Here is a 27,992-nt window from a genome sequence, read left to right as displayed (position 1 = left end):
AATGACTGCCTGAGATGCTAAACATCTGAAGAAATGGTCTTAGAATCTATTCATATGTCTTTTCTCAAGTTCTCAGGCGAAAATGGGTATTTTAGGGGAAAATTCAATAGTTTTACTTAGGCAAGTATATCTTGGTTCATAATTGTAGTAGAACAATAATTTAAACGTCAGTTAATTCTTCTGGCACCGTTCTTTCATATTCCGTAAAAATCGAGACTTATATAAGATCCCTTAAGAAAGCAGTGTTGCCAAAATTAGGGAAAATAGCGTTTTAAGAAAAAATAATGTAAACAACAAATGACTGGCAACACTACTTTCATGTTCTAGAAATATAACGGACAATGTTTGCTGGACTATTGCTAACATATCCTGCAGGTATCGCAAAACTCTAGTGAGCACGTACGAAGAAAAAAATAATACGTGAAACCGTTATATTATAGGGTTATTTTCACATAAATTATGTTGCAATGAATGCTTATGTGTAACTCGAGATATTGTAACAGAGTAATAATGGATACCTTGCTTGATTCGTCAGGAACTATGGATTCATATTCCGTAACATCGATACTTGTATGAGGTCTCTGAGAAAAGCAGTGTTGCCAAAAGTAGCGAAAAATCACCTATCGTTACGAAAAACACATAAAACAAATGGCTGTCAGTACTGGGATTACTTATTTCACAGTTTGGTAACACTGAAAATAGAAGATATGAAATAAACATTGCTGTATCGTAAAACGAGGATTAACTGAAAGTCCTCATTTTTTCTGTTTTGATCTGCGTAAAAGCCTGTGTATAAGAAATGAGTCACAAGTTTATTTTTACCTAATCAACAATGACCGTTTGGCCTGGTGAACCCCAAATTTAGAGGGGGAGAAGACGAGGGGATGCTTGGATTCAAGGGTGATAATGTGTTCTTACCTAGCATTTGTCCTATTTTTGGCTAAATCTAGCATATTGCGATAGGCACTTAGCCATACAAATCTACAAAATCCTTATAGCCTTAAATATAGCTTATTTTATGAAACTCTTTTGCCATTTTGGCCTTTTTATTAGCCGCAAAATTAATTCTAAAAATACTTTTAAAAAAATAAAGTGTAATTTTTAAAACTAAGCCTATTTGTCACTATATATTATCGTATCAATTGATTTCTCTAGACAAGTGGGAGTTTTATTACGTAACAAACACTTGTTTTTCATTCTTCTTCCCTCTCCCACGCAAATTCACAACTACTTCCAATAGTTATCGATTCAGAACGAATTTTAATGTCGCTAACGTAATGGCCACTTTTGCTACATTTAATTATTTTAATTTAGGGTTGCCATATTACTCGATTTTAGCTGGTACTACCCGATGTTTAGGTCCTATGTTCGTCCCCCGCTTAATCATCTCTTAATCACGAAAAAACACCCACTTTTGGATTGGAGAAAAATCTCAGATGAGTTTGTTGATAAAGTGTTGTTATATTCAACGTAAACAGTTACATCTCTGTGTCAATCTCAATCGCGATTGAGTTAAATTTGGACTCGCACTCAGACTCAGGCTGAAGAAGTCTATGTTTTTACCTAGTCTTTATATGTATATTCAGAAATTATTGCAAATTGAATTACGGTATCCTTAGCATTTTGTTTACATTAGATTCATTATTAATATTTTTTTCTTTTAAAATGTTTATGCTGTATTTCACATAGTGTGAAATCGTGGTAATTTTTTATGTTAATACGATTTCAAGTAGCAATCTTTAAAAATGATTAGAAATTTTATAAGAGATGGACCAAGACTCCTAAATATGTTTTACCTTTCTTCTGATAAAAATTTAGAAATTATTTTGTGTTTCTTAGAGAGAAAACCGTGTGAACAATAACTGTCATACATCGCTTTTTTTGTTTTGAAAACTTACAGATATCCTTACAATTACAGATATCTTACTGTAATACTTACTTACTACTTACTTTACAATTCGAGATTTACATTTGTTGAACTCAATAAAACAAAGCCAAAAACTAAATTTGTTTTAATTTAGTGTCTTTAGAAAAGTAGTCTAATCATTGGAAGTGTCACTTAACAAAGAAATCATTAAAAAATGGTCCGAAGGATCCCAGGCCAGTATTTGTAATACACAAGTTCACATCAGTACTTACCGTTTAGAATACCCCGCTTTTCTAATTTTAAAATATGGCAACCCTACTTTAATTTTCACATTAAACTGCAAGACTGTAAGTTGTCTGATACAAATTTAGTAAACTGTTCGGTTCTTGAAGCAACAGAGATTGTTTTTATCAATTAAAGGGAAGAAAAGGAAATCTAATTAGCTTGAAAACTCTCAATGTAATCATGATGATAAATGTGGATGTACGGAGAAACAAGTGTGTTTGTAAGGACTATGATCTGTCGAACAGTGTTGCCAGACACGGCAAGCGAAATTACACACACCTTCCGTAAAAATTGCACAATTCTACACACAAGCTGGAAGTCAGTGCACACAACATTACACAATACATAACTACCTATCTATATGTATATTATGTTTAATGACGTACATACCTATACGTACACCCATGTCCAAAATGATTGTCGCATATCTATAACAGGCTTGTTGTGCGAATATATTTGGATGATATCGCAGGGTACATTTAACACTCTTACTATATGTATAATCAGCAGAGACGTGTATGTGGTAAATTTCATGTCAAAAGATCTGCAAATAAGAACAATATAACTAAAAAAAAAACTTTTCTTGTACATTTAGCAACATTTTGATGTAGGCCTACTCATTCTAATTTTCGTATTTATAATTTGTTTCTATGAAATTTAGCACAAATATACATTTCCCGATTATACACATAGTAACAGTACTAGAATACCTTGCGAGTTTATTATCCAATTATATTCGCACAACACGACCGTCATAGATATGCGACAATCATTTTGGACATGAGTGTACATTGACCAGCCATTGTTCAGGGATTCAGCGCTTGATTTACTATTATTATTATTATTATTATTATTATTATTGTTATTATTTAAAAACCGTCACTTTCTGCCCATTGTCACTTTCATTTTACATTCAACCATGCGTGCCGACTACGCGGGTGCTCCAGGGCTCCGGCACACCCACAAGATTTTTAGCTTGAACTCCGGTTTGAACCAGTTTCTCTTGCGTTTAAATCAGTCGTGTTACCGACTTAGCTAGGGCAGCCCCAATTTATCCTTATAGTACCGATATATTTTACTTTCTCACAGCACAGGTATTTATGACAATGTTCATAAAATATTTTAACTAAATCAATCAAACATCGAGACTTCCCTGAAAACATATAGGCTAATATGACCCGCCATCGATATGCACCCACATAAATGTTGGAAAGTCTGCGCCATTGCTTTCAACGTACTTAATGTTTTTAATTGGACATCGGCCACTCTGTCGTTCATCTGTTTGCAAAATGGCATTTTGTTAACAAGTGGTGAGAAGACAAGACTTCTTAGCACCTCCGCCTCATGTTTTGGCCAACAATGAGGGTGAACATTCATTCACATTGCTTGCTTGAACAAAGCGTCTTTGCTTGGGGATGTTATGACACAAACTTTTAAAAATGTCAAACCAAACTTTGAAACAAAATTTTTGAAACGAAAAATTCAAACAAAATTTTAAAACGAAAAATTTCAAACGAAAAAAAATTAAACAAAAAAATTTGGAAACGAAAAATTTCAAACGAAAAATTTCAAACGAAAATTTTAAACAAAATTTTCAAACAAAAATTTCAAACGAAAATTTTCAAACAAAAAATTTTGAAACAAATTTCAAACAAAATTCTGAAACAAAAAATTCAAACACAAATTTGAAACAAGAGTTTTCAAACAAAAACTTTCAAGCAAAAAAAATTTCAAACTAAAAATTTTACGTTTCACGGTTAACCGTCAAAACTTTATCCGGTTTTTAACTATTCGATTAACAAATAAACGGTTTTGATCATATTTATCAGTGAGTGCAAAATGTTGAACGAAACCAAGATTTTTAAATGTTAAATAAAACTTAAAACTGAATGCAGCAAAGATTTGAAACTCAGCAACCAATCAGATTGCACGAAAGATAGTGATCAGCCAATCAGATTGCACGAAAGATAGTGATCAACCAATCAAATTACATCAACAATAACTTTGCCAGTGTTGTAGCATGTATTCCCTTAAGACTATGAGTCATAAGATTCAATAAGGTTAGCTATGTATCCCTGTACACTACCTCATCAAGGACAATCACGTGGTACATCGTATTGCTTACGTTTATATTTGGCTGTAATAATCAATACCAATGACGCATTCTCAAATTATCCTACAAAGTTTCAATGTACCAATGTCCTGGACTCCTAATCCCATCATAGGTCAATAACTGATCACGTGATCATAATGATTTACCCAATGAATGAAATACTATCCAATTTTAAGAACAATTACCAATTATTGATATGACAATAAGAAATGTACCCCTCCCAAAATTTAAGATTGGTACACAAATACACCTGTGTCTTATGAAAAAGTAATAAATCCTGTAGTTATTCAATAATAAAGCCGGTCAATAACCTTTAAATTTTGAATATTTGGCCATAAGAGGAACACCAACGGGTCCTAGAAAACGTTTACCAAATTATGTTATTTTATAATTCCCAAATTTAAAAGAGAACATAAACATATAAAGGTAATAAACCATATAACGTGCTAAATAGGGGTCAATAACCTCCGAAATTTGATTTTTGGTAGTTCTTTGCCCATGAAAGGGAACGATGTGGACCATTCAAATTTATAGTGGTACATATTGAAGACCTGTACGAAGATACCAAATGCTTATATTAAACAATTTCTAAAACTGAGTGGATGAGTCAAGATACCCCTCCCAAATTTTTTAAAGGGTGCATCAATGTACTCATGTCTTATGATAGGGAATGAACCTATATACATGACCATATGACCATATACGGTATAAGACCGCTTCAAACGGAATAAATTGGGCCAAAAACCAAACACGTGATACAACATATTGCTTATGTTTATATTTTGGCATTTTTTTTTTTACTCATGAAAGGGAACAAGGTGGACCACCCAAATTTATCATGATACATATTGAGGTCATGTACTATGATAGCGAATGCTTAAATTGAAAAATTTCCAAAATTTAAGGGATTGGCTATGGTACCCCTCCCGGGGTGCATCAATGTACCTATGTCTTATGATAGAAAATGGACCCCTATACATGACCATATAATCATATTAGGTAATAGGACCTCATCCAAGGGAATAAATTAGGTGAAAAACGAAACACGTGGTTGTACTAAAATTTGGCAATTTCGTACCCATGAAAGGGAACGAGATGGACCACCCAAATTTATAGTAATATATATATATATATATATATATATATATATATATATATATATATATATATATATATATTAGGGTCTTATACTATTATACCAAATGTTTAAATTGGGCAATTTCCAAAATAAAGAGGTGGGCCAAGGTACCCCTCCCAAATTTTTAAAGGGTGCATCAATATACCCATGTCTTATAATAGGAAATGGACCAATATATATAACCATATAATCATATAAGGTAATAGGACCTCATCCAAGGGGATAAATTGAGCCAAAACAAACACGTGGTACAACGTATTGCTTACGTTTATATTTTGACAATTTTGTACCCCTAAAAGGGAACGAGGTGGACCACCCAAATTTATCATAATAGATGTTAGGGTCCAGTACTATAATACCAAATATATAAAATGAGCAATTTCTAAAATTTAAGGGGTGGGCCAAGGTACCCCTCCCAAATTTTTAAAGGAGTGCACAAATGTATCTATGTCTTATGATAGGGAATAGACCAATATACATAACCATATAATCATATAAGGTAATAGGACCTCATCCAAGGGGATAACTTAGGTCAAAACCAAACACGTGGTACAACGTATTGCTTACGTTTATATTTTGGCAATTTTGTACCCCTAAAAGAGAACGAGGTGGACCACCCAAATTTATCATAATACATGTTAGGGTCCAGTACTATAATACCACATATATAAAATGAGCAATTTCTAAAATTTAAGGGGTGGGCCAAAGGACCCCTCCCAAATTTTTAAAGGAGTGCACAAATGTACCTATGTCTTATGATAGGGAATAGACCCCTATACATAACCATATAAGGTAATAGAACCTCATCCAAGAGGATAAATTGGGCCAAAAGAACAAACACGTGGTACAACGTATTGCTTACGTTTATATTTTGGCAATTTTGTAGCCCTAGAAGGGAACGAGGTGGACCACCCAAATTTATTATAATACATGTTAGGGTCCAATACTATAATACCACATATATAAAATGGGCAATTTCCAAAATTTAAGGGGTGGGCCAAAGTACCCCTACCAAATTTTTAAAGGAGTGCACAAATGTACCTATGTCTTATGATAGGGAATAGACCCCTATACATAACCATATAAGGTAATAGAACCTCATCCAAGAGGATAAATTGGGCCAAAAGAACAAACACGTGGTACAACGTATTGCTTACGTTTATATTTTGGCAATTTTGTAGCCCTAGAAGGGAACGAGGTGGACCACCCAAATTTATTATAATACATGTTAGGGTCCAATACTATAATACCAAATATATAAAATGGGCAATTTCCAAAATTTAAGGGGTGGGCCAAAGTACCCCTCCCAAATTTTTAAAGGAGTGCACAAATATACCCATATCTTATGAAAGGTAATGGACCCCTATACATGACCATATAATTATATAGGATAATAACACCTCATCAAAGGGGATAGGTACCAAGGAAGTAACATAGGTTTTATCATACTGTAGAGAAAATAACAAGAGATTAACAATAATAACAAATAACTTGTTATTTTCTCTGTGGTTTTATTGCGCTGACCTGGAGTCAGGCGTTGGAGCTCGTAGTTTCTAGAAGGCAATTTTCAGAAAAAAATGGTGGAAATAATGAATATTTGAATGAAAGGAACTTTGTAAAAGTCATTAATGATCAAAATTTTTAATTGTGCCAAATTACACACAAAATGCACACAGAGTGGCATTACACACAAAATGCACAAACAGGTCAAAATTGCACACATTTTGTGCAAATACACACACATTGGCAACGCTGCTGTCGAAAGTACTGAAAATTGGGACAATGTTAGTCTATAGAAACATACCCAATACACAATCCCTATCCAACAATAGTGCATCCAGTTCGAGCGCCTCAGCTAGCTGCGTCATCATCGACAATGACTTATTTCAATTCAACTGATAATATGGCCTCTGACTTTCACAAATCAGTTAAGTTATTGATGGATTTTATTGTAATTAAAGTCATGTATGTTGCTTGTTAGTCTTCAGCGAATAAAATTCAACATTTCAAGTTTTTACTATAACTCACTTATAATCCTACACACAAAAAAAGAGGTTTAAAATCTACAATTTGGGTTTTAGGTTAGCAGTTCAAATTTAGCCAATTTTTTTCCGTAAAAAAGCTTATTTCTGAGGACCATTTAGCCTATTTTCTTCAGAGGTTGTTGGCAACACTCTTCCTGCCCGCAAACGCGAACAAAGAAGGTCTCTTTCCTCACTTACTTGGTTGTTTTCTTTTCACCAACGAGAAGGGAAAATATAAATTACTTTACACTAACTTGTTTTTTCTAAAACGTTCCTTCGGTAGATAAGGTTATAGAAGAACTGTAATGGGTTTCTTCTCTTTTGTAGATGAAAGCCAAGCACAGGATTTCACGAAAAAATACACATAATACGAATCTAAGTACAAATGCATTCAATCTTCGTTGTGAAAAATATCACTACAATTATTTTTTGAATAAATTCATATAGCTGGCAACACTTCGCAGATTACTGAAATAGAAGTGCAAAAAAAAAAAAAAAATCTACACGTTGCCAGAAACCTATTTGATAAGAAACCAACGAAACATTCGTCCTGGCGTTACAACCTATGCAATAAATTCTAGAGTCCATGGGCCTTATGCAAAGTCGTTTTGAAGTCTGATTAACACCGTACTATATGGTTGACTAAAGGATGGTTATCTAAATAGTATAAAGAGTCTCTGATTAGGACGTAGTATGTAACGAAGTTAATCATATCTGATGAATTAATCTAGAGCAGAGGCTAATCTTTTACCCACGGTTTAGCGTGGGACACAACATTTCGCATTTCATGTATTTTCATTTTTACAGACTATGCATGCGAACATCTACTTTTCCGTAGTTGCCACGTTTATTTTTCTCACCCGATGCATTGAGGTTATATTAGTTAATCATACCCTAATCAACGTTTATTAGTACTGAAAGTAGACTTTGAATACCAAAAACTGTATCTTCCTTAGTCAAGAGCTAGAATGACTTTAACTAGTCTCCGCCTTATGCAGAGTCGTTTCGACGTATGATTAGCATCATACTAAAACACTGACTACTGCAGGAAACATGTTAGTCGAACTCTTTAGTATGGCACTAATCGCGCTTCAAAACGATTCTGCATAAGGCCCTCTGTGTCTAAACTTCGATTAACACATTCTCTCTGAATACCGCCCCATGTCTTCATTTTGTAGACATATTCAGCCCTATGCAGAGTCGTTTTGAGAATGGCTCTGCGTAAGGCGCATTAATTCTAAGGGTTAAGAATGTTTGTTTGCTATGTGAATTGTCTAAGTCTCACTTTCGATCAGAATTCAAATTCGATCCTGAAAAAAATTAGCCATTTTTTTTGTCAGTTTTCTAGCTTTTGTGTTTGTTATGCCCCACAACTATTCTTGTTTATACCTTGTTTATTCCTTTTGCTTGTCATGTTGTTTGTTTATTTGTGTCTTTGCTTTCTGTGTTTATATTCGTGTTGTTCAGTATGTAAATTTTATTTGTTATATGTTTTGTCATATGTCAACTTAATTTTGGTCGGTACCAGAAATTAATTTATTTAAATATAAAATGAAGAAGAAAGAATATTAAGAAACAGAAGAATATTAAGTGAAAGAATTGTAATTGTGATTGAAAATTGTCCATCTGTTACTTTTAACGGAAAATTTAATTAAAATAATAATCTTCAGAAGTGATTAATGTGTTTAAATTGTCATCGGCCAAAAGTTACATAATTTAATTTATAATTATTTAAGTTTCGAACTTTTGGTGTATATTTTAAAGGTGCTAAGAAAATAATGAATATGCAGAGTTAAATACTTTCTTCTAGGGCTTAGGCCCTTACTCTTCCCTACCGCCACATCACCGTAAAATGGTTCTAATGTAAACTATTGTGTAATCTACAAGTATAAAATCCAAATTTTAGTAACCTTCTACAATTTAATCAATATAAATCTTTTGAAAATATTTATCTGTTTCGGTACGACTTTATAATAATCGTAATGCCTATTTTGTTACTGAATCGTTATCCACATGATTGAATGACATATGAATCCGCATATCATTAGATATAATCTATTCCTTTGTGTGAGACTGAGTTAATCCATGAAATTTAAATATTGAATTATGAAGTTAAGTAGCATATACAGCAACGCCGGAACGATGATCATTTATACAGAGGCTATATATAAAAGGAATAAAAGATATAATTATGAATATGAATATTTAAAGATAAATGTATTAATGGAAGAATTAAGAATGTATTTGAAATATGATATAATTTATAGTTAATATACGTTGCCTTTGTAGAATTAAGGAGCTGTGGCGAATGCTGGATATATAAATAGTAATTTTAGAGTTATAACAAGGGAAGTTCTGATCATGGAAATGCTAGATGCGGAATTCTTGACTAAGTTCGGTAACCAAACGGTATTATTGATTTGTATTAAGTTTAGTGTTGGAAATTCGTATTTTACTTGAAAACTTACATACATTCCGTCAGTTAGTCACGGTTTATTCTCATACTGTACCGTGCAATGTGATCGTATAGATCTTCATGGTTATTTGCTTCTGAAATCAAGGATCTGGAACTAAAATACTTTTTTCCACGTTTTGCGTAAACGTGGTGGCGACTCAGTTTAGGCCAATACAATAACTCTAAAATAAATGTCAGATTTGTCAAAATAATAAAGCGTTGTCGATGAGCGTGACAAAGAATTTGGCGACCTTTCAGCCAGGATTGGATAAAGAAGGCAAGTCGTCGTGAAGATTTTAATAAATTGCTATAGCGAATATATGATATATGAAGGAATGTTGTTGAAATCCCCCCTAAATATTAACTGTGAATGTGAGAAAGTAAATATGGTGAGTGTGGCGAGAAAGAAGAAAAGGTGCTACGTTCTAGAAACTACAAATATTAATATGTCCAGTATTGAAGTTGAAAATGATTTTGAAGATACAGAAGAAGACAAAGAAAAAGAAAAGGAGAGAGAGCTGGGAAAAGAAGAAGCTCAACGGAAAGAAATACAAAATTCAAAAGAAGAAGAAGTGCCAAACGAAGAAACTAGACAGGAAGAATTGCAGAATTCGAAGGAGGGAGGAGAAATTGAAGAAAAAGCGCAGGCAGACAAAACAAAAGATATTTGTATTCTGATGGAGTCAGTTGTTTTACACGAAGCCAAGGAACAACCGAATGTGTCATCATCAGAGCTAAATAACCAAGAAATGTTCAAACTGCTTATGCAACAATTATCCCTATTTCGATTAGAAGTTACCAATAATCTAACAACATTGGATAATAATATGCAAACTTTCGGGAAGGAATTGAAAGAAGAAATCCGAAATGACATAAAATCAGCAGTAGGAGATTTAAAGAAAGAAATTGTAGAAGATCAAGAAGAGCATCAACCATGTGACAGTTTGATAGAAAATAGTCAGAAGAATACCACTGAGGGAGTAACAAAATTTATGGAAGATATTAGTATGTGTGATGAAAGAATCGAGTATGAAACTGTCTCATGTAGAAGTTCGAAAACTTCGAATGGGCTAATTGAGAAACCTCCTAAGAAGTTAAGAGAATCGAAAGAAGAGATCAAAATACGACAGCTGGGAAAACCAACTATGAGAATATGCAAAGATAGAAACTGGAGAAAAAGAAAGAAGAAAAGGCAAAGCAGAAGCAGGAAAAGAAAAAGAAGAAAAATCACAATGGCGGAAATCGACATCAGAAATCAGAAAAGGAAGAGAAAGAATTCAAATAAGAAAAGATATTTGATGAACAGGCCGAAGAAGAAGAAACGAAGAACAGGATGTTCGAACAGAAAGAAATCTAGAAAGAAGCCTAGAGAGAAGTACTGGAAGAAGAGGAGCACAAAATCCCAAGAAAAACTATGGAACCTCCAGAAAAAGAGGAAGAGAAGAAAGAAATTTGAACTGGACAAGAGATGGAAACATCATAGGAGGAAAGACAACAAAGGGAAAAAAGAAATAAGAGGGAGAAACAAGCATATAAAGAGAAAAAAGAAACAGAAATATAAGGAAAGAATAAGTGATGGGAGAAGATGGAAAAGAAAGAGAAAACACAACGATAAATGGATGACGGTTGTTTTTCGTTCTTGTTGTTATATGTTATTGCCATTGTTCTGTTTGCTATTTTGTTTATTGAATTTCTAATTACACACTGATATCTTAGTTGACTGGTCCCTATATAATAACTGAATTCTGAAGAAATTATGCTGCTTTTGAAACCTAAAACTTGACGAAGCCAAATAATTTTGCAATTCAAGAAGCTTTTCAAATGTTCACCTGAACAGAAAATTAAACTAGTGGAAAAATATGCTATAGAGGCGACTTAAAAAAAAAATTATCACTGATAATTTTTTTTTTCTTGAAGAGGGGGAAAGTTGTTATGCCCCACAACTATTCTTGTTTATACCTTGTTTATTCCTTTTGCTTGTCATGTTGTTTGTTTATTTGTGTCTTTGCTTTCTGTGTTTATATTCGTGTTGTTCAGTATGTAAATTTTATTTGTTATATGTTTTGTCATATGTCAACTTAATTTTGGTCGGTACCAGAAATTAATTTATTTAAATATAAAATGAAGAAGAAAGAATATTAAGAAACAGAAGAATATTAAGTGAAAGAATTGTAATTGTGATTGAAAATTGTCCATCTGTTACTTTTAACGGAAAATTTAATTAAAATAATAATCTTCAGAAGTGATTAATGTGTTTAAATTGTCATCGGCCAAAAGTTACATAATTTAATTTATAATTATTTAAGTTTCGAACTTTTGGTGTATATTTTAAAGGTGCTAAGAAAATAATGAATATGCAGAGTTAAATACTTTCTTCTAGGGCTTAGGCCCTTACTCTTCCCTACCGCCACATCACCGTAAAATGGTTCTAATGTAAACTATTGTGTAATCTACAAGTATAAAATCCAAATTTTAGTAACCTTCTACAATTTAATCAATATAAATCTTTTGAAAATATTTATCTGTTTCGGTACGACTTTATAATAATCGTAATGCCTATTTTGTTACTGAATCGTTATCCACATGATTGAATGACATATGAATCCGCATATCATTAGATATAATCTATTCCTTTGTGTGAGACTGAGTTAATCCATGAAATTTAAATATTGAATTATGAAGTTAAGTAGCATATACAGCAACGCCGGAACGATGATCATTTATACAGAGGCTATATATAAAAGGAATAAAAGATATAATTATGAATATGAATATTTAAAGATAAATGTATTAATGGAAGAATTAAGAATGTATTTGAAATATGATATAATTTATAGTTAATATACGTTGCCTTTGTAGAATTAAGGAGCTGTGGCGAATGCTGGATATATAAATAGTAATTTTAGAGTTATAACAAGGGAAGTTCTGATCATGGAAATGCTAGATGCGGAATTCTTGACTAAGTTCGGTAACCAAACGGTATTATTGATTTGTATTAAGTTTAGTGTTGGAAATTCGTATTTTACTTGAAAACTTACATACATTCCGTCAGTTAGTCACGGTTTATTCTCATACTGTACCGTGCAATGTGATCGTATAGATCTTCATGGTTATTTGCTTCTGAAATCAAGGATCTGGAACTAAAATACTTTTTTCCACGTTTTGCGTAAACGTGGTGGCGACTCAGTTTAGGCCAATACAATAACTCTAAAATAAATGTCAGATTTGTCAAAATAATAAAGCGTTGTCGATGAGCGTGACATGTTTTCAGTTGTTGTGTTATAATAATTTCTTCTCTTTTTTTTCTGTTTCAAATTTCTTCTTTTATTATTATTATTTTTTAATTATTCAATTACATTGTCAAATGTTGTAGTTGGTTAACAATGTTCATATGCATTTTAAATATGTTCAATAATATTAGTAATGTAACATTATTTCAATAATATCTATTGAAGGTTGCAAAAAAAAAAATTCGATTATGTTAATCTAACATCATGAGTTAGTTCAATTATGAAGGAAGGAACTCAAATCGTCAAAGATAGAAATGACAATGAGAACCGATGTGCTTCTGAGGGGCGATGATTTGGGAAGGGGTGAATCCGAGTGAGGGGTTATCCAGGAGTTACATATTTCTCTTTCGAGCTATATCTCCAGTTGTGCTCAAGATGTATTACTGGTGTTTTCCGTACTATATTTTACAATCCACGTTTTGAAAGTATCCTTGGGTGCCGTCTTGTTTTTCTTGAATCGCCAAGAATCATTTTGGTGTTAAAATTACTCTTAGATTTGATTCGTCGATATCATCTATGGTCTTGGCAACACTGAGCCTCCTAAGTTGACGTCAGTACAGCTGCCATGTTGGATTGTAACAGAAGAGAACGAAAGAAATGAAAATGGTTTAGGTAGATTGTGCTACTTAAGTTTTAATCAAAATGAAGTTTTAATTGTGTAATGCAGAGTAATAGTGTGGTTGTTTGGAATTTTAAGTTAAAGGTAAGGTATATATTTCTTCCTCCGAACTGATGACGTGCCTAAGATTGAAGTATATTATTAAGTCAGTAAAGTATATTCGCAGAAAATACTGCCGGTGTGCAAAATTTAGGAAGTATTTCTAAAACATGCAAAAATCAAAAATTTATGGATCGTGTTACGATATTCAGCAACGGTTAAATATATATTTTGTAATCGCATGTTTGTATACGATGAGGTGAATAAGACAATATGAAATAATTTGCCTTAGTATCGATATGGTTAATGGCATGCGATATTTTTCATTTTAACAAATGAATCAACGTTTTTGATGGCTGTTTTGCGACAGACTTAGATGTTCTTTCAACAAAAGTTAAATTTGTTGGCAAACATCAGATCAAAATCTTGATAAAGTAGTTATTTAGCATGCAAAATGAAAGAGGTAGATATATCTTCAAGATAATGTAGCATATCGTTTGTTGCCATAAAGACTAGTTATAAAGTCAGTTATTCACATGGTAGGATATCTTTTAGGCGTGTGGTAAATTTTCTATAACGTAATTTGTGTTCGTAAGAAGCTACTCTTAATTGACAACAGGGCAGGTTCAAATAGGCACTACTTGCAAAGATAGTAGTATGAGACAGAAGGTAGGTAATATTCACTATAGTAGGTATGTCTTAGATATAAATCTTGCCTACTATATGTATCGGACGTCATATAATGAGGAACAAATTTTGTTACGAAGTGCTACAAATGCTAAATTCCTCTTGTACTGGAAGCGTACAGGATTGCCAGAATTAGAAGAGAAGCAAAATAGCATAACCCATTATGTGTCCTCTTATCTATTCGGTACTTTTTCTTCTGTAAACAGAATATTTCCATCATTTACCGCTTGTAATAATAAGTATTTAAAAACGTGTGGAAAGTGGGCGGAACTTTTATTGTTCTTTCCTTGCGCTTTACTGTGTGTCTTGAATTAGATGATTTTCCTTATCACGTTCATTTGACTAAGGGGCCAAAGAAACAAACGGAGGAGTATTTTTAATAAGAGCTTCCTTCTTTTTCAATTATGAAATATCAAACTTACTATATCGCAGGGTTGGCTAGTTTAAACCAAGTCCTTTTTCAATTATGAAATATCAAACTCACTATATCGCAGGGTTGGCTAGTTTAAACAAAGGTGGTTTAAACCAACTGTTAAAAAAAAGTTTAATAAAAAAAAAAACAAAACAAAAAAAAAAAAAAAAAAAAAAAAAAAAAAAAAAAAAAAAAAAAAAAAAACGAAAAATGTTCGTAAAAGTGTAACGAACAAGATTCATAAAATCTTGGTGAACACACATTTGTGGTTTATCACGTTTCACACCCGTATATTATTCGTATTATATTCAGACCTAAATTCCCCATTCATTACTCAAAGAGATTATTCTACAAAAGCTACTTTTTTATTATTATTATTATAAGTTTATGAATGTTTCTTTTGTGATTTTTTATAGTTTGTTATTATTGTTATGTAATTACAACCAAAGGAAAATTCTAAATATTGTTTCGTTTCAATAGTGTTTATTATTAATAAAATACATCGACATGCCGTACTTTTTTGGGAGGGGTGTCATACAAATCCCACGAGAGGCATTTATTGAAATTAGAAGTATCTTTGGTATCTATTTATGTATAAATGGGTCAGAGCCAAAGTAGGCAGAAGTAATTCGTATCTTTATTCACTTTTCTTACTAATATGCAAGGTAAGTCGTTGTATTTCTTTAACGTGGACTAATAAAAGTCTTAGTGAACTAACTTGCACTGAATTAGTTCTTTTGTACCCTGCAGTACTTTGAAATTGTCTGTATATAATTCTGTATACTGGTTTCACTTGTGCAATTGTTTATCTTTTTGTCTTTCTTAAATGACTCTTGACAATTATATTAACAAGTATGTAAAGATCAGTACAACTTATTTTTATCAGGAGTTCTTCGTGAGTGAGTGGGCAGACGTATCGCATTTGTGGCCAATTAGTCCCGGTTTCGAGTTTAAATGGAGGACAATTTCTCTCGGATGTAAGCCGAGAAGCGGTTTGAATTCCACTTGAAGCTTATGTGACCCCTTCCAGCATAACCCGGTTGTAGCATAATAACACCAAAGCGAAATAAATTTATTTCTGTCCATATGATATAAATACATAGAGCAAATTATTTAAACAAAAACTGGTTTAAAAAAAAAAACGGGTTTAAACAAAAGAAAGTTTTTTTTTCAATAAAAGCCATGATTTTTGCCATATCATATATCGAAATGTAAGATGACGTAAATTGTATTCAAGGATACTTGCTAATGGGCGCTGTAAGGTACATTCATGTCCAAAATTATTGTCGCAAGTCTATAAACATGTTGTTGTAGGAATATAATTTGATTAACAAATTCGCCCGGTATTTCTTATAATGTTAGTGTATGTATAATCGGCAAAGACATGTATGTAGCAAATTTCATGTCCAAAGAGCAATAATTAAGAACAATAAAATTTTTTGACAATTTAGCAACATTTTGTTTTACTCATTTTAATTTTCGTATTTATAATTCTTTTCCTATGAAATTACCACAAATATACATTTCCCGATTATGCACGTAGTACCAGTATTAAAAATACCCTGTAAAATCATTATCAAATTATATTCTTACAAGAAGACAGTTATAGATATGCGACAATCATTTTGGACATGAGTGTACATATTTATATAGCTATTAAAAATAAATACTAACCTTACATCCAGAAAAAATATTTCTTGATACATGATCTCGATTTTCTCTCTCTCTCTCGCCCCTGCGTTGACATGGTTAGATGCAATTCGTGCTTAGTGGAAACGTAGCACAAGTTAGTTCGTGCTTTTCGCCACAGAATTTTGTACGGCATATGTCACCTACGTTGTATTTAACTAACTCACTCTATGACCTATGGAACCCAGAGGTTTAATGCCGCGTTCACAAAAGCTCTCCACTGACTTCTATCCTTAGCTAACTGCATCCAGTTTCTACTTTGTATTCCAATCTCTGCGAGATCCATTTTAATATTGTCCCCCCATCTGCGCCTAGGTCTTCCTAATGGTCGTTTTCCGATTGGTCTTCCAGTCAAGACTTTGAAAGCGTTTCTACTTTCTTCCATTCTAGCTACATGACCCGCCCACCTAAGCCTCCTAGACTTCACGACCCTAACAATGTTCGGTAAACCATATAAATTATGTAGTTCCTCGTTATGAAGTTTCCGCCATTCCCGTTCCTCTTGGGTCCGAATATTCATCTCAGGATCTTGTTCTCAAATACTTTCAGTCTATGTTCTTCCCTCAGAGTAAGTGACCATGTTTCGCAGCCATACAAAACAACAGGCATGATTACCGTTTTGTATATTTTAAGCTTCAAATACCTCGACAGAATTCGCGACGACAAGAGATTTTGAACCGAATAGTAACACGAATTCCCTGCTTTTAGTCGACATTTAATTTCTTCGTGAATATGATTTTCCTCTGTTAATATTGATCCTAGATATTTGAAACTATCCCCTTTATCAAAAGTATTATTTAATATATTTTAACGCATCCATAATTTGCTGTATTCGGTCCCGACGCACTTCCATGTATTTAGTTTTCTCTGCATTTACTTCTAAACCCATGTCCCTGCAAGCGTTTAATAAGATCTCTGCATTTCTTTCTATTGTTCTATCATCACCTATTAAATTTATATCATCAGCATATGCCATAACCTGGTGAATACCGTTCAACTGTAAGCCCTGGTTGCTATCTTTGATTTTTCTTATAGCGTATTCCAGAACGAAGTTAAATAATAATGGCGACAATGCATCTCCTTGTTTCAGGCCATTTTCGACATGAAAGCTCGTGGACAAAAATTGCATAAGAATTATTCATAGTACGAAATTATCGTACTATTTTACAAAATCTTTCAAGAAAATACAACTATCCACCACGTGAATGATCGCGCTTGAAACCTTATGGGTTAAAATGTGTAGGAAATATAATTGAAAGACACATCTTGCACGAAATATACTGGTGGAGTGTTAGTTACTTGGAGAAACATTACGTCGTGGTTGTTGCAGGTAGTTCAAAATTGTCTTTTGTACTTGATAGAGAAACATGCATTTCAATCTAAAGCATCCGTGTGAACAAATGATACCTGCACACAAGTGAAGGAACTAAACTGACGCTTGATTACATTTATTAACTTAGGGTAATCTTGGAAATTTTTAATCGGAACTCTCATGTAAATACTAGTATCTTCATCAGCAGCGTTATCTTAGATCTTATACTGAAAATTCATCACATGAATCTGTATCAATCATTGTGATACTGAGTTTGAAATATAAAATTTAAGAAAACACCGCTGATGAAGATGTGAATTACCATTGAAAATTTCGGTAAGTAAAAATGTCAAACTTCACCATGGTTAGTTCAAATTTACATTTGGTATATACATACGTTTCAGTGACGTTCTGTCACCATTATCAGTGCAGTTTAAAGGAGCTCATGCTGCTTGAAGGACTATATTCTGAAAAATCTTACGGGTAGAAAAGATGTTTTGTACTAATAAAGAAAAAAAATTGTTTCATTGAGAGTTACCTTATTGTTAGTATGTTCCTTTGCAGGAGAGTATATAATATTACGATACCTGACAACGTGTTGAAACCTCAACACGCTGTGTAGACCAGAAAGTGACTTGAATGCTTATGGATGTATTAATCGAGAAAACACTTTGTTGTTGTTTAAATTGTAGTGCATATTTGTATTCAGAAGCCTATTTATAGTTACTGTTTTGATTCAGTTTATTACCTAATGTCCGAATAACGTAGTAGCAAATAAAATTAGATGAATTGACGAGATTTTTATTACTATTTAGGCAAAACTTTATCGACAGTCTGCGCACTGTGAATATCTGAGTCACAATATTAGCCGTTCAGAAGAGGAGGAGTCATGAACCCAGCAGATCATGGGTATATATTTATATATTTTTTTCACAGATGTTTTTCTGTTTATTCTTGCGTTGCACGGACGTCAGTAATTGTTTGGTGATGGTATTGGTGGCGGTTTTACTTTGAACGCTCAGTATAATTGTAGTAATTAGGACATGGTGGGTTTATATCCTGGCGGCTGAAACTCATTCTAGTATAATGGGATTTTGCAGATTTTTTTAAATTAACTACTTAAAGCTTCGTCGCATGATTTTTTTAATTTTATTTTTTTGGTGATGGGCGGTATTTTGTACTATAACTATGCAAATTCATTGTTATCTCTTGATTATGTAAAAAGAAATATATGTAACAATATAAAGCTATTTGTAACCTAAATTTCTCGGAGCTGATAAGTCCCTGCATATAATATTATTATCGTTATGATTAAAATGGGAACACATATTAGAAATAAAAATAAGTATTCAAGTTCAATACTTGTTTTAAGATAATTACTTGAATGTTTCTGGAAATTATCGGACAGATTGCTATTGTAAGAGGTTGCACAATAGCATGTTATGCTGCACCGCAACTTTAGGGTTATTTCTTACTGTTATTAGCCAAAGAAGTATCCTGAGGTACAAGATGAACGCTCTGGCCATTTATTTAGAGTTTTTAAGGACGTATCTGTTGCACACTTATTGCAAACACATGCAAGCTGGCCTACTAAGGAGCAAGAGAAGCAGTGACTATCCTTCATAGGACATTTATTCACTGTATGGAAGAGAAAACAGCTATTACATATTTTCAGATCTAATTTGAGGGCCCAACTTCATTTGTAAATAGTCTTCACAGTATTGTTCATTACCGCTCGTTTATTTTTTTTTTTTTTTAGTTCTGTCGTCTCCGTTCCTGCTTTAGCTAAATTATGTATTTCTTTTCTCAAGTTCTTCTAGAATCCAAAGATTAAAGTCACTTCTGAACAGATTGTTCTGTGCTTAGAGCATAGCTTCGTTTCAAGTGTACTGCGCTATTATGTTAGGTGTATTTTAATCGCGATTTTTCTTTTAAGCAAAATATGAGTATTTAGCTCCTGTAACTTACAGTTCAAGCAAAATTTTTCTAACGTAAAACTCTACAAGCGTAACCAAATCCATTAAAACAGTTTGACCATCTGTGCACAGTACAACACCTGAAATATCAAGTATTCGGATTCAAGAATATTACCTTTATTTATTTAACAATTAATTCAGCTTACTGAACCTGACACACTGTATTCCAATACTTGTTTCCCACTGTCCATAAAGTATCAATACTAATGATACAGGCATATATGGCTAATATCAATATTCAGTTTCTCTGTGTTTGAAATTCCTAACTCAACAAACAATACACTATTCTCCAGTCTCTTAACATTAACAGCTTGTCCGATAATTCCCTTTAACTCTTTAACACTTATAATTTTTATTAATAGCACGAAGTTATTTGGAAGCGCACTACAAAATAAATTTAGAAAAGGAAAGCTATTAATCTAGGTGTGTGTTACACCGCAGTACCCAGTTTTATTACTCCACCTGGTATGAGTTGTTTTCCTAGTCGCTTGTTGTCTCTTGGTATCCAGTTAACGTTAGCTTTTATTCACGATTAAAATTCAATATGTTCGGCCCACTGCCACTTACGTGCCTGTATTTTCACTGTACATTTCGTGTTTGTAATTCATAATAATGATATGGTGGGTGAAGACGATGTAGTCTGATTTTGTTGGTGTCATTTAGATCGAAAAAAGTAGAATGTATTCGTTAAAAGTTTTCCTCTTCATGCACATCAACACTTCAAATTTTAATGTAAAGTTGTTCTTTCCAACTTCACTCCAGTCAAACTTAAAACCATTTAACTTAATCTTTATATCTGCTATCCATAGAAATATCTGACATTCACTGCTCTAGTGGCTACTGCTCGCGCCTTTGGTGAACGGAATCCCGGGTTCGATTCGTACTTCACCAGAAAAATATTCTGTTTCAGATAAAAATCAAGTACGAGGTGTGATTGGAAAGTTTTAAGACTGGGCTTGTAATTTAAAAATGGCAGTACTTACAGGCTATTGTGATGGATCTTCTTCAAAGTAATCCCCTGCTGAATGAACACCGATTCCAACGGTGTTTCCACTTCTGGAAGAATTCCTGAAAATTATTTACCGTGATAGTGTGAAGCACACTCTCCGTATTTGCTTGAATGTCCTCAATTGAGTCAAATCTCTTCTCTTTCAATGACAATTTTTAGTTAGGAAAGAGGTAGGAGTCGGCCGGGGCCAAAATCTGGGGAATGCGGGGATGCGGAAGCACAGGAATGTTGAATTTGGCCAAAAATTCCTGGATCGAGAACGCACAATGCGCTGGTGCATTGTCATGGTGGAGAGTCCAATTCTTTTCTTCCGGAGACCCTTTCCGCCGCACATTTTCGCGCAGACGCTAAAGGACACTTTTGTAGTATTCCTGGTTGACTGTCTGCTCCCTAGGGGGCAATTCATGATGCACAATACCCTTAGAAGCGAAAAAAACATGAACATTGTCTTCACATTCGACCGATTTTGTCGCGCTTTCTTTGGTCTTGGTGAATCTGGGCTTTTCCACTTTGAAGATTGGGCCTTTGTTTCTGCGTCATACCCATAAACCCATGATTCATCACCTGTTATTACCCTGTTCAGGAAATCTGAGTCCATTTCGGCTCGATTAAACAGTTCTTGGGACACTTCAAGTCTGTGTCGTTTCTGCTCGTGTGACAACACTTTTTAATGAATTTCGCGGACACTCGACGCATGTTTAAATCATCCGTGAAAATTGACTGAACCGCATAGAAACTTAAATTCAGGTCTTCACCAATCTCCCTAATTGTAAGTCTACGCTTCGAGCGCACTAAATCGCCAACTTTCGCAATGATTTCGTTAATTTTTGATGTTGAAGGCCGGCCAGACCAGGGGTCATCCTGTACTGACTCGCGTCCATCTTTGAATCTCTGAAACCAGATAAACATGTTTGACCGGCTCAGACATTTGTCACCAAAAGCTGTTTTTAAGCAGATTTTCGAGTTTTAAAACAAAATTTCACACAAACGCGTTGTTCCAGTTTTTCATCCATTTTGCAAACTTAAAAAACTTGAATATTCCGCCGACACACACACACATGCCCGCACTGAACTGGTTGCTACGCCATACTGAATAGATATCTCGGTGCATGTTTCAATATGTCTCAAGGACACACCAAGCCACCACTTTTATGCTAACGGGCGAGTATATCTACTCCTCCTGAGCAGTGTTGCCAACTGTCTTAAAACTTTCCAATCACACCACTTATTGACCTCTTGTATAGTATAATGTGATTTAACATCTCTTTAAGTAGCGAGGCTATATGAGACGTGGATCTATAGCTTAACATGGGATCCGAACCACATGAGCTTCAGCCGGGAATTCAGGCCGAGTCCTTCACGCGAGAAGCACGTACGCTAACCGCTTAGCCATGAGCGAGTGCTTGACCTTTTCTAATACCATATTTTTAACTTCTATCCTTCGACTTTTTGATGAAGTAGTTGAATTTTATTCGGTTTCAATTTAACCCGATTTCGATACTCTCCAAATTAAGCTTTTCCATTGAATCCTTTAATGTTCGCAGAAAGAATGATTCCATCATCGTAACTGTTTATATTGGCTGCAAGTTCAGAAATCTAAATCCATAGTCATGTACATTTGTTAAAAGTTTCTGAGAACTAGTATCACCCTGTGTTATACCTTCTTTTCGATTCTTGCAGTTTTTGATCACCCAAATAGTTATATATTCACATTCTGTGTAAGTGCACATCTGCAGGAAGGAAGTAGAGAATTTTGAAAAGAAGCGAAAGTAATTAATTTTCGCAATTTTAGGTTTGGAATTATTAATCGGAAGCAGTAGAATGTTTTTATTCGGGTAATATAGAAAGTGGTCATAATTGTCTGGGAATGGTTCGAGAAAAGCAACTGAAGAAGGCAATGATCAGGGTTAATTTTATCCCCTTTGCCGGTTTTTGTTTTTTTGCGTTCCTAAACAATAGTTATTTTTGCATGTTGAAGGAAGGCTCTCACCAAGTTTCGTTAGAATCGCGTAAGGTTTACGAGAATTACCGTGGGACAGATGAACATACATACAAATGTCAGTTGGGACGAATGGTAGAAGCTTCGCTAACATACTCTTCGCTTATTATTACTAGTGTTCAGGGTGTCTATCGGTCATGAAAGTCACGAAAAAGTCACGAAATCAGAAAACGGCCATGAAAGTCACGAAATTTAGCTTTTGGGTCACGATTTTTTTTAACTGCAAATTTAAGTACAGATGGGAAAATTTTGTTCTATAAAACATCAGAATTCAACACCAAAATGTCTATGGTCGGCTTTAGACGCTACCAATTTGCAAGCAAAGTACGTTTGTATCGCATGGATAAAAATTCGGCCTAATTGGCACCCAAATTCGCTCTTGAAAATGTTAGAAAATTTTATGATTTGGTAAAGAAAAGGTCACGAAAAAGTCACGAAATTTCATTGTGGAATTTTAATAGACACCCTGGTGTTGCTCGACATTGGTGAAGCGAGTGATCCTCCTCCTAATTTCAAATCTAGACTAGTAAATCTCCAGTTTCCCGCAAAGCACCACAACGTTATATAGAGACATGATTTTTTAGTGACAGGTGAAAACTCGAAACATCAGTTTTGTATGAAAATATTGTATACCTAACATATATTTTTTCACTATTTGTTAGGCCATATAACGCTTGTGATTAAACGCGAAGTTCTATCGTATCAGTGAAATTTGCAACACGTCTCGATATTCCACGAAATGTACGCAAAAGTGACAATTATTTTCACAATTTGTCAGAAGGTAGTGTCAAGTCTATGCATTGTGAGGCTACATTTGTCGAAGAACATTGTGTTTCCACTTCTGACTTGATAACGTGCATCGAAAATTCCAGCATCCCTTGACCCATAAAGTTATTCCAAAAGTAAATTGATGTCCGAATATAAACTTGTGGTACAACTTATGTTTAAGGGAGAAACCACAAAAATTAATGAATTGAGTGAAGAGAGAAAGAAGAGTGCCGAAAACAAGTTCAAGGAAGTGGCATGCAGCAGCAAACTGGCTGACAGGCTTTAAAAGGATCCAGCTAGTGAAATTTTGTTAAGACATTAACGTCATTATTTCATCTTCCCCAGCTCAAATTTACAAAACCTGATGGTAAGTTTTCTAGCAATGTGATGAAAACTCCCGATTTTTGAGAAAATAGACCATGACTTTTTGAAATTTTACATGCAGTTACAAAATGAGCTGCAAACTGTATCTACTGGTGAAGTGGATAGTGTGGAAGGAATGTTGCGGGGTATGTTAGATGAGCATTCAGAAATCTCTGGAAAGTATCTCCTACTGATGTACTGTACGTATCAGTTTTGAATGTTGTGAAGAGGGCTCTCTTCTTACGATGACATACATACCGACAAAACAAATTTAACACCAGAAAACATTGAAACGATACTTATGTGTTATTTACATAAGAAAACTGTAAACAGTAAATTTCTTTTTTCTATTAATGTTTTCTGTGTATGTGTGTGTTTTTAAATGGTACTTTTATTTAGTGAGGATGCTTAGTGTTTTTTTTTTTTAAACATTGTTTAACATAGTCATGCATACTCTCATGGCATGATAATTGAGTGTAAATTAAGGTGAAATAAAAGGTAACTAATTGTAATTGCCAAGGAAAATGGTGTTCTTACATTGAATTTTTATTTACCGATTTTATCCCGCTTTACACATATTTTATAACAAAATTACGAATTCTTATTTACCACAAAATCGTGTCTCTATGTATAAATAGCTAAATATGATTAATAAATATTTAGGAAAATACGCTATTTAAAGTTGAGAGAACGCGTTCCTTCATTATTAAGCCATTTCAAGTGCAAGCAGTTGAGATAACTGGAAAGTCCCAGAAAAATAGACCATATTGGATAAAATTGTATATTTTACGAAAGTTATTATAGAATTTTTATTTAAATCTTGGGCGTGGCTAAGCGAGTCGTGATATTTGGTAGACTTCAACTGCAAGAGTACAAATTATGTAAAAATCTCACTAAACACATATATCATATTGTGATAAAATTGAATATTTTTAAAAGTTGGTATAGAACATATTCTTTAAAGCTATGAAGAGGGGGATTTCAGTTTTCGAGTGATTTTAAATTAAGTAGTGGAAACAATTGTGAAGCATTACGAAGTATATGACATATTCATGTAAAGTTGATATTTTTACGAAATATATTTTGGAATACCTAGTTATATCATCAATACTGTCACAAAGTTTGGAGTGGCGCTGTAATCATCCGGAGTGGCACAGTGCTGCCATCTGTGTATAAGCGGAAGATGCATGTAGTGTGTGTTTAACTGTTCATGACATACATTGATATTGTACTGAGTTCTGATGGAGTGGGACGATTACGAAAATCGTGTGGCAGTAATTGCACTTCACAAGGTCGGGAAGACAGCAGGTACGATTTTTAACCTCCTGAGACCCCAACAAATCAGCAAGAGATTCGTGTATCGCGCCATACAGTTATACAGGAACGGCAGCTGATCGCGCAAGAAATGGCAGTCCACGAACGGTACGAACCCCGCAGGTCCAGAAAGCAGTCGCAGCAAGAATTCCAAGAAATCCTGTTCGAACACAAAATGTGATGGCTGCTGAGATGAACATCAGCAGAAATTCCATGTCTCGTGTGCTTAGGAGTGACCTACATCTACGGCGTATAACAGGCGGACTGGTCACTTTCTGACCCAAATATTAATGTCGCAGAGGGTCCTTAAATCAAAGAGACTGTTGCGGCGTTACGCCAATAATCTGCACAGAAAAGTTCTGTTCACTGACGAAAAGGTGTTCACAATTGAGCAGGCCTACAACACCCAAAATGACCGTGTGTATGCCACGTCATCTACTGCAACTGCTGAGGCAATTCCAAGGGTTCAGAGGGCACATCATCCTGCCTCGGTGATGGTTTGGTGGGAAGTGAGCTACTCAGGCTGCAGTTTTGCGAAAAAGGTATTAAAACATCTGCCAAGGTGTACCAGGACACAATACTAACACCTATAGTGAAACCGCTGCCTGCTACCGTGTTCCTTGGAGAAAAGTGGACCTTCCAGCAGGATTCCGCTCCAGGTCCAAAGCGAAAACAACCCAGGAGTGGCTGGCACGGAAGGTCCCCGACTTCATTTCTACCGCTGATTGGCCTTGTAGAACCCCGGACTTTAACCTGTTGGACTACAAACTTTGGGCAGTCCTTCAGGCAAAGGTCTGCCATAAACTGCATCCATCTGTCGACAGTCTGAAACAATCCTTGACTCGAGCAATGAAAAATTTTCGCATGGACGTGGTGCGTAATGCTGTTGACCAGTGGCCGGACAGACTTCGTGCCTGCATCAAGGCCAAGGGGGGACATTTCGAAAAATGATGCGTGCTTCAGGTGTACAGCATATCAATGTAAAACATGACCAAAATAAATTGCCTTGGTGTTAATACTCTGTTATTCACATTCAGACTTGTGACAGTATATATATATATATATATATATATATATATATATATATATATATATATATATATATATATATATATATATATATATATATATATATATATATATATGTAGAGATGGTGATCAGAAAAATGGAAACACCTGAACGAAATTGCAATTTACCAGATTAATATAGTGTCGGGCCACATTTCGCCTTCAGAACAGCCTTGATGCGACGTGGGACGGAGGCATAGAGGTCGTGAATGGTAACAAATGGAATTTTACACCATTCCTCGTGCAGAGCATCAGCCAGTTCTGTGAGAGAGGATGGAGGTTGGAAATCGTCGCCAGAGTCGTGTGTGCAAGACGCACCACAGATGTTCAATTATGTTGAGATCTGGGGATTGGGCGGGCCAGGGGATGTGTTGAACTTCATCCCAATGTTCCTCAAACCACGCTGCAACAACGCCAGCTATGTGAATGGGTGCATTATCATACTGGAAGATGGCGTCATTGTCCGGGAACAACATCCGGACCATAGGATGCAAGTTGTCTCCTAAAATTGCGACATAATCGTTGGCAGTGATTCGTCCGCTAAGTGTGACCACAGGACCCAATGAAAACCATGATATGGCGGCCCACAGCATCACCGAGCCGCCGCCATGTTTCCGAGTTGGGCGGAGACACTGCAGATCATAAGCTTCTTTGGGCGTTCTCCACACATAAACACGGTCCGTGGTTGGGAATAGGGTGAAGGATGACTCATCCGACCATATCACACGTTTCCAGTCCTCAACGGTCCAAGTTGCATGGTCGCGGCACCATTTGCGGCGTGCGAAAGCGTTATGGTCCCTGATGAGCGGTTTGGCCCGTGCAACACGACCCCGTAAGTTCATGTCATGTAATTCGCGGCTAGAGATGCACGCGAGACGCGAGAAGTCTCGTCTCGCATTTGCGAGACGAGACTGAAAATTTTATGCGAGACGAGACTAAACCATGCGAGACGAGACGCGAGACGAGACTCAGTTAAGTCTCGCACGAGAAGTCTCGCGAGACTTCTCGCAGTCTCGCGACATTTATGAATTACATGTAATTATATATTTAGTGATTTTCCATTTATTGAATATTCTAAGTTGAGCGTTAATGCCTCCAGGAACAAAAAAGTGATTGGGGCAATAGACATTTTATGAGATTTATTATTATTCAAGGTTGATTTTCAGAATTAAAGCCTTCTTTAGTTTCTAAACATCATTAAAAAAGAAAAGCTTTGTAAATTGGAAATTTATTACAACAACATGGATTTAGGACTTTATTTTGCGACACAAACACATACACGCGGGCGCGCACGAATACATGAACTTCTGTTTTTGGTCTGAAAAGCGAATAAGACTCTCTATTGCTGCAAAATGCGATATTTCTGTTGTTTCTGTCTTTTTCACATTACTACTAGCGATTTATGTTGGGGGATGGCGGGGAAGTCCCCTCTCGTCAAAGTTTATCCCGGGTCCGGCTCTCAGAAATAACATGATATTTTTACCTGGAATAAGTATTTTCTTTCTATATATTTATCAAAAACATCCCCCTCTAGTTCGGAAGTTTAATTCAAACACTGGTTTGGT

General features: G+C 34.8%; 1 protein-coding gene across 2 annotated transcripts in view; it reads left to right on the top strand.

Moving 5' to 3' along the window:
• Positions 1 to 13,704: 13,704 nt before the first annotated feature.
• The window catches only part of AP-1gamma (adaptor protein complex 1, gamma subunit), a 161,258-nt gene continuing 146,970 nt past the window's right edge, over positions 13,705 to 27,992 (top strand). Inside the window, exons 1-2 of one of the 2 annotated variants that reach the window (XM_081745019.1) lie at positions 13,705 to 13,875; positions 18,746 to 18,839. In XM_081745019.1, the coding sequence (XP_081601145.1) occupies positions 18,820 to 18,839 (20 nt within the window). In that variant the 5' untranslated portion in view covers positions 13,705 to 13,875; positions 18,746 to 18,819. The remainder of the gene's footprint in view (positions 13,876 to 18,745; positions 18,840 to 27,992) is intronic. The other variant, XM_081745020.1, reaches the window with a different exon arrangement.

This window comes from Thermobia domestica, chromosome 18, assembly GCF_964235325.1.
Source record: "Thermobia domestica chromosome 18, izTheDome1.hap1.1, whole genome shotgun sequence".
NCBI classification, from domain to species: domain Eukaryota; kingdom Metazoa; phylum Arthropoda; class Insecta; order Zygentoma; family Lepismatidae; genus Thermobia; species Thermobia domestica.
This window is presented reverse-complemented; position numbering and strand designations above follow the sequence as displayed.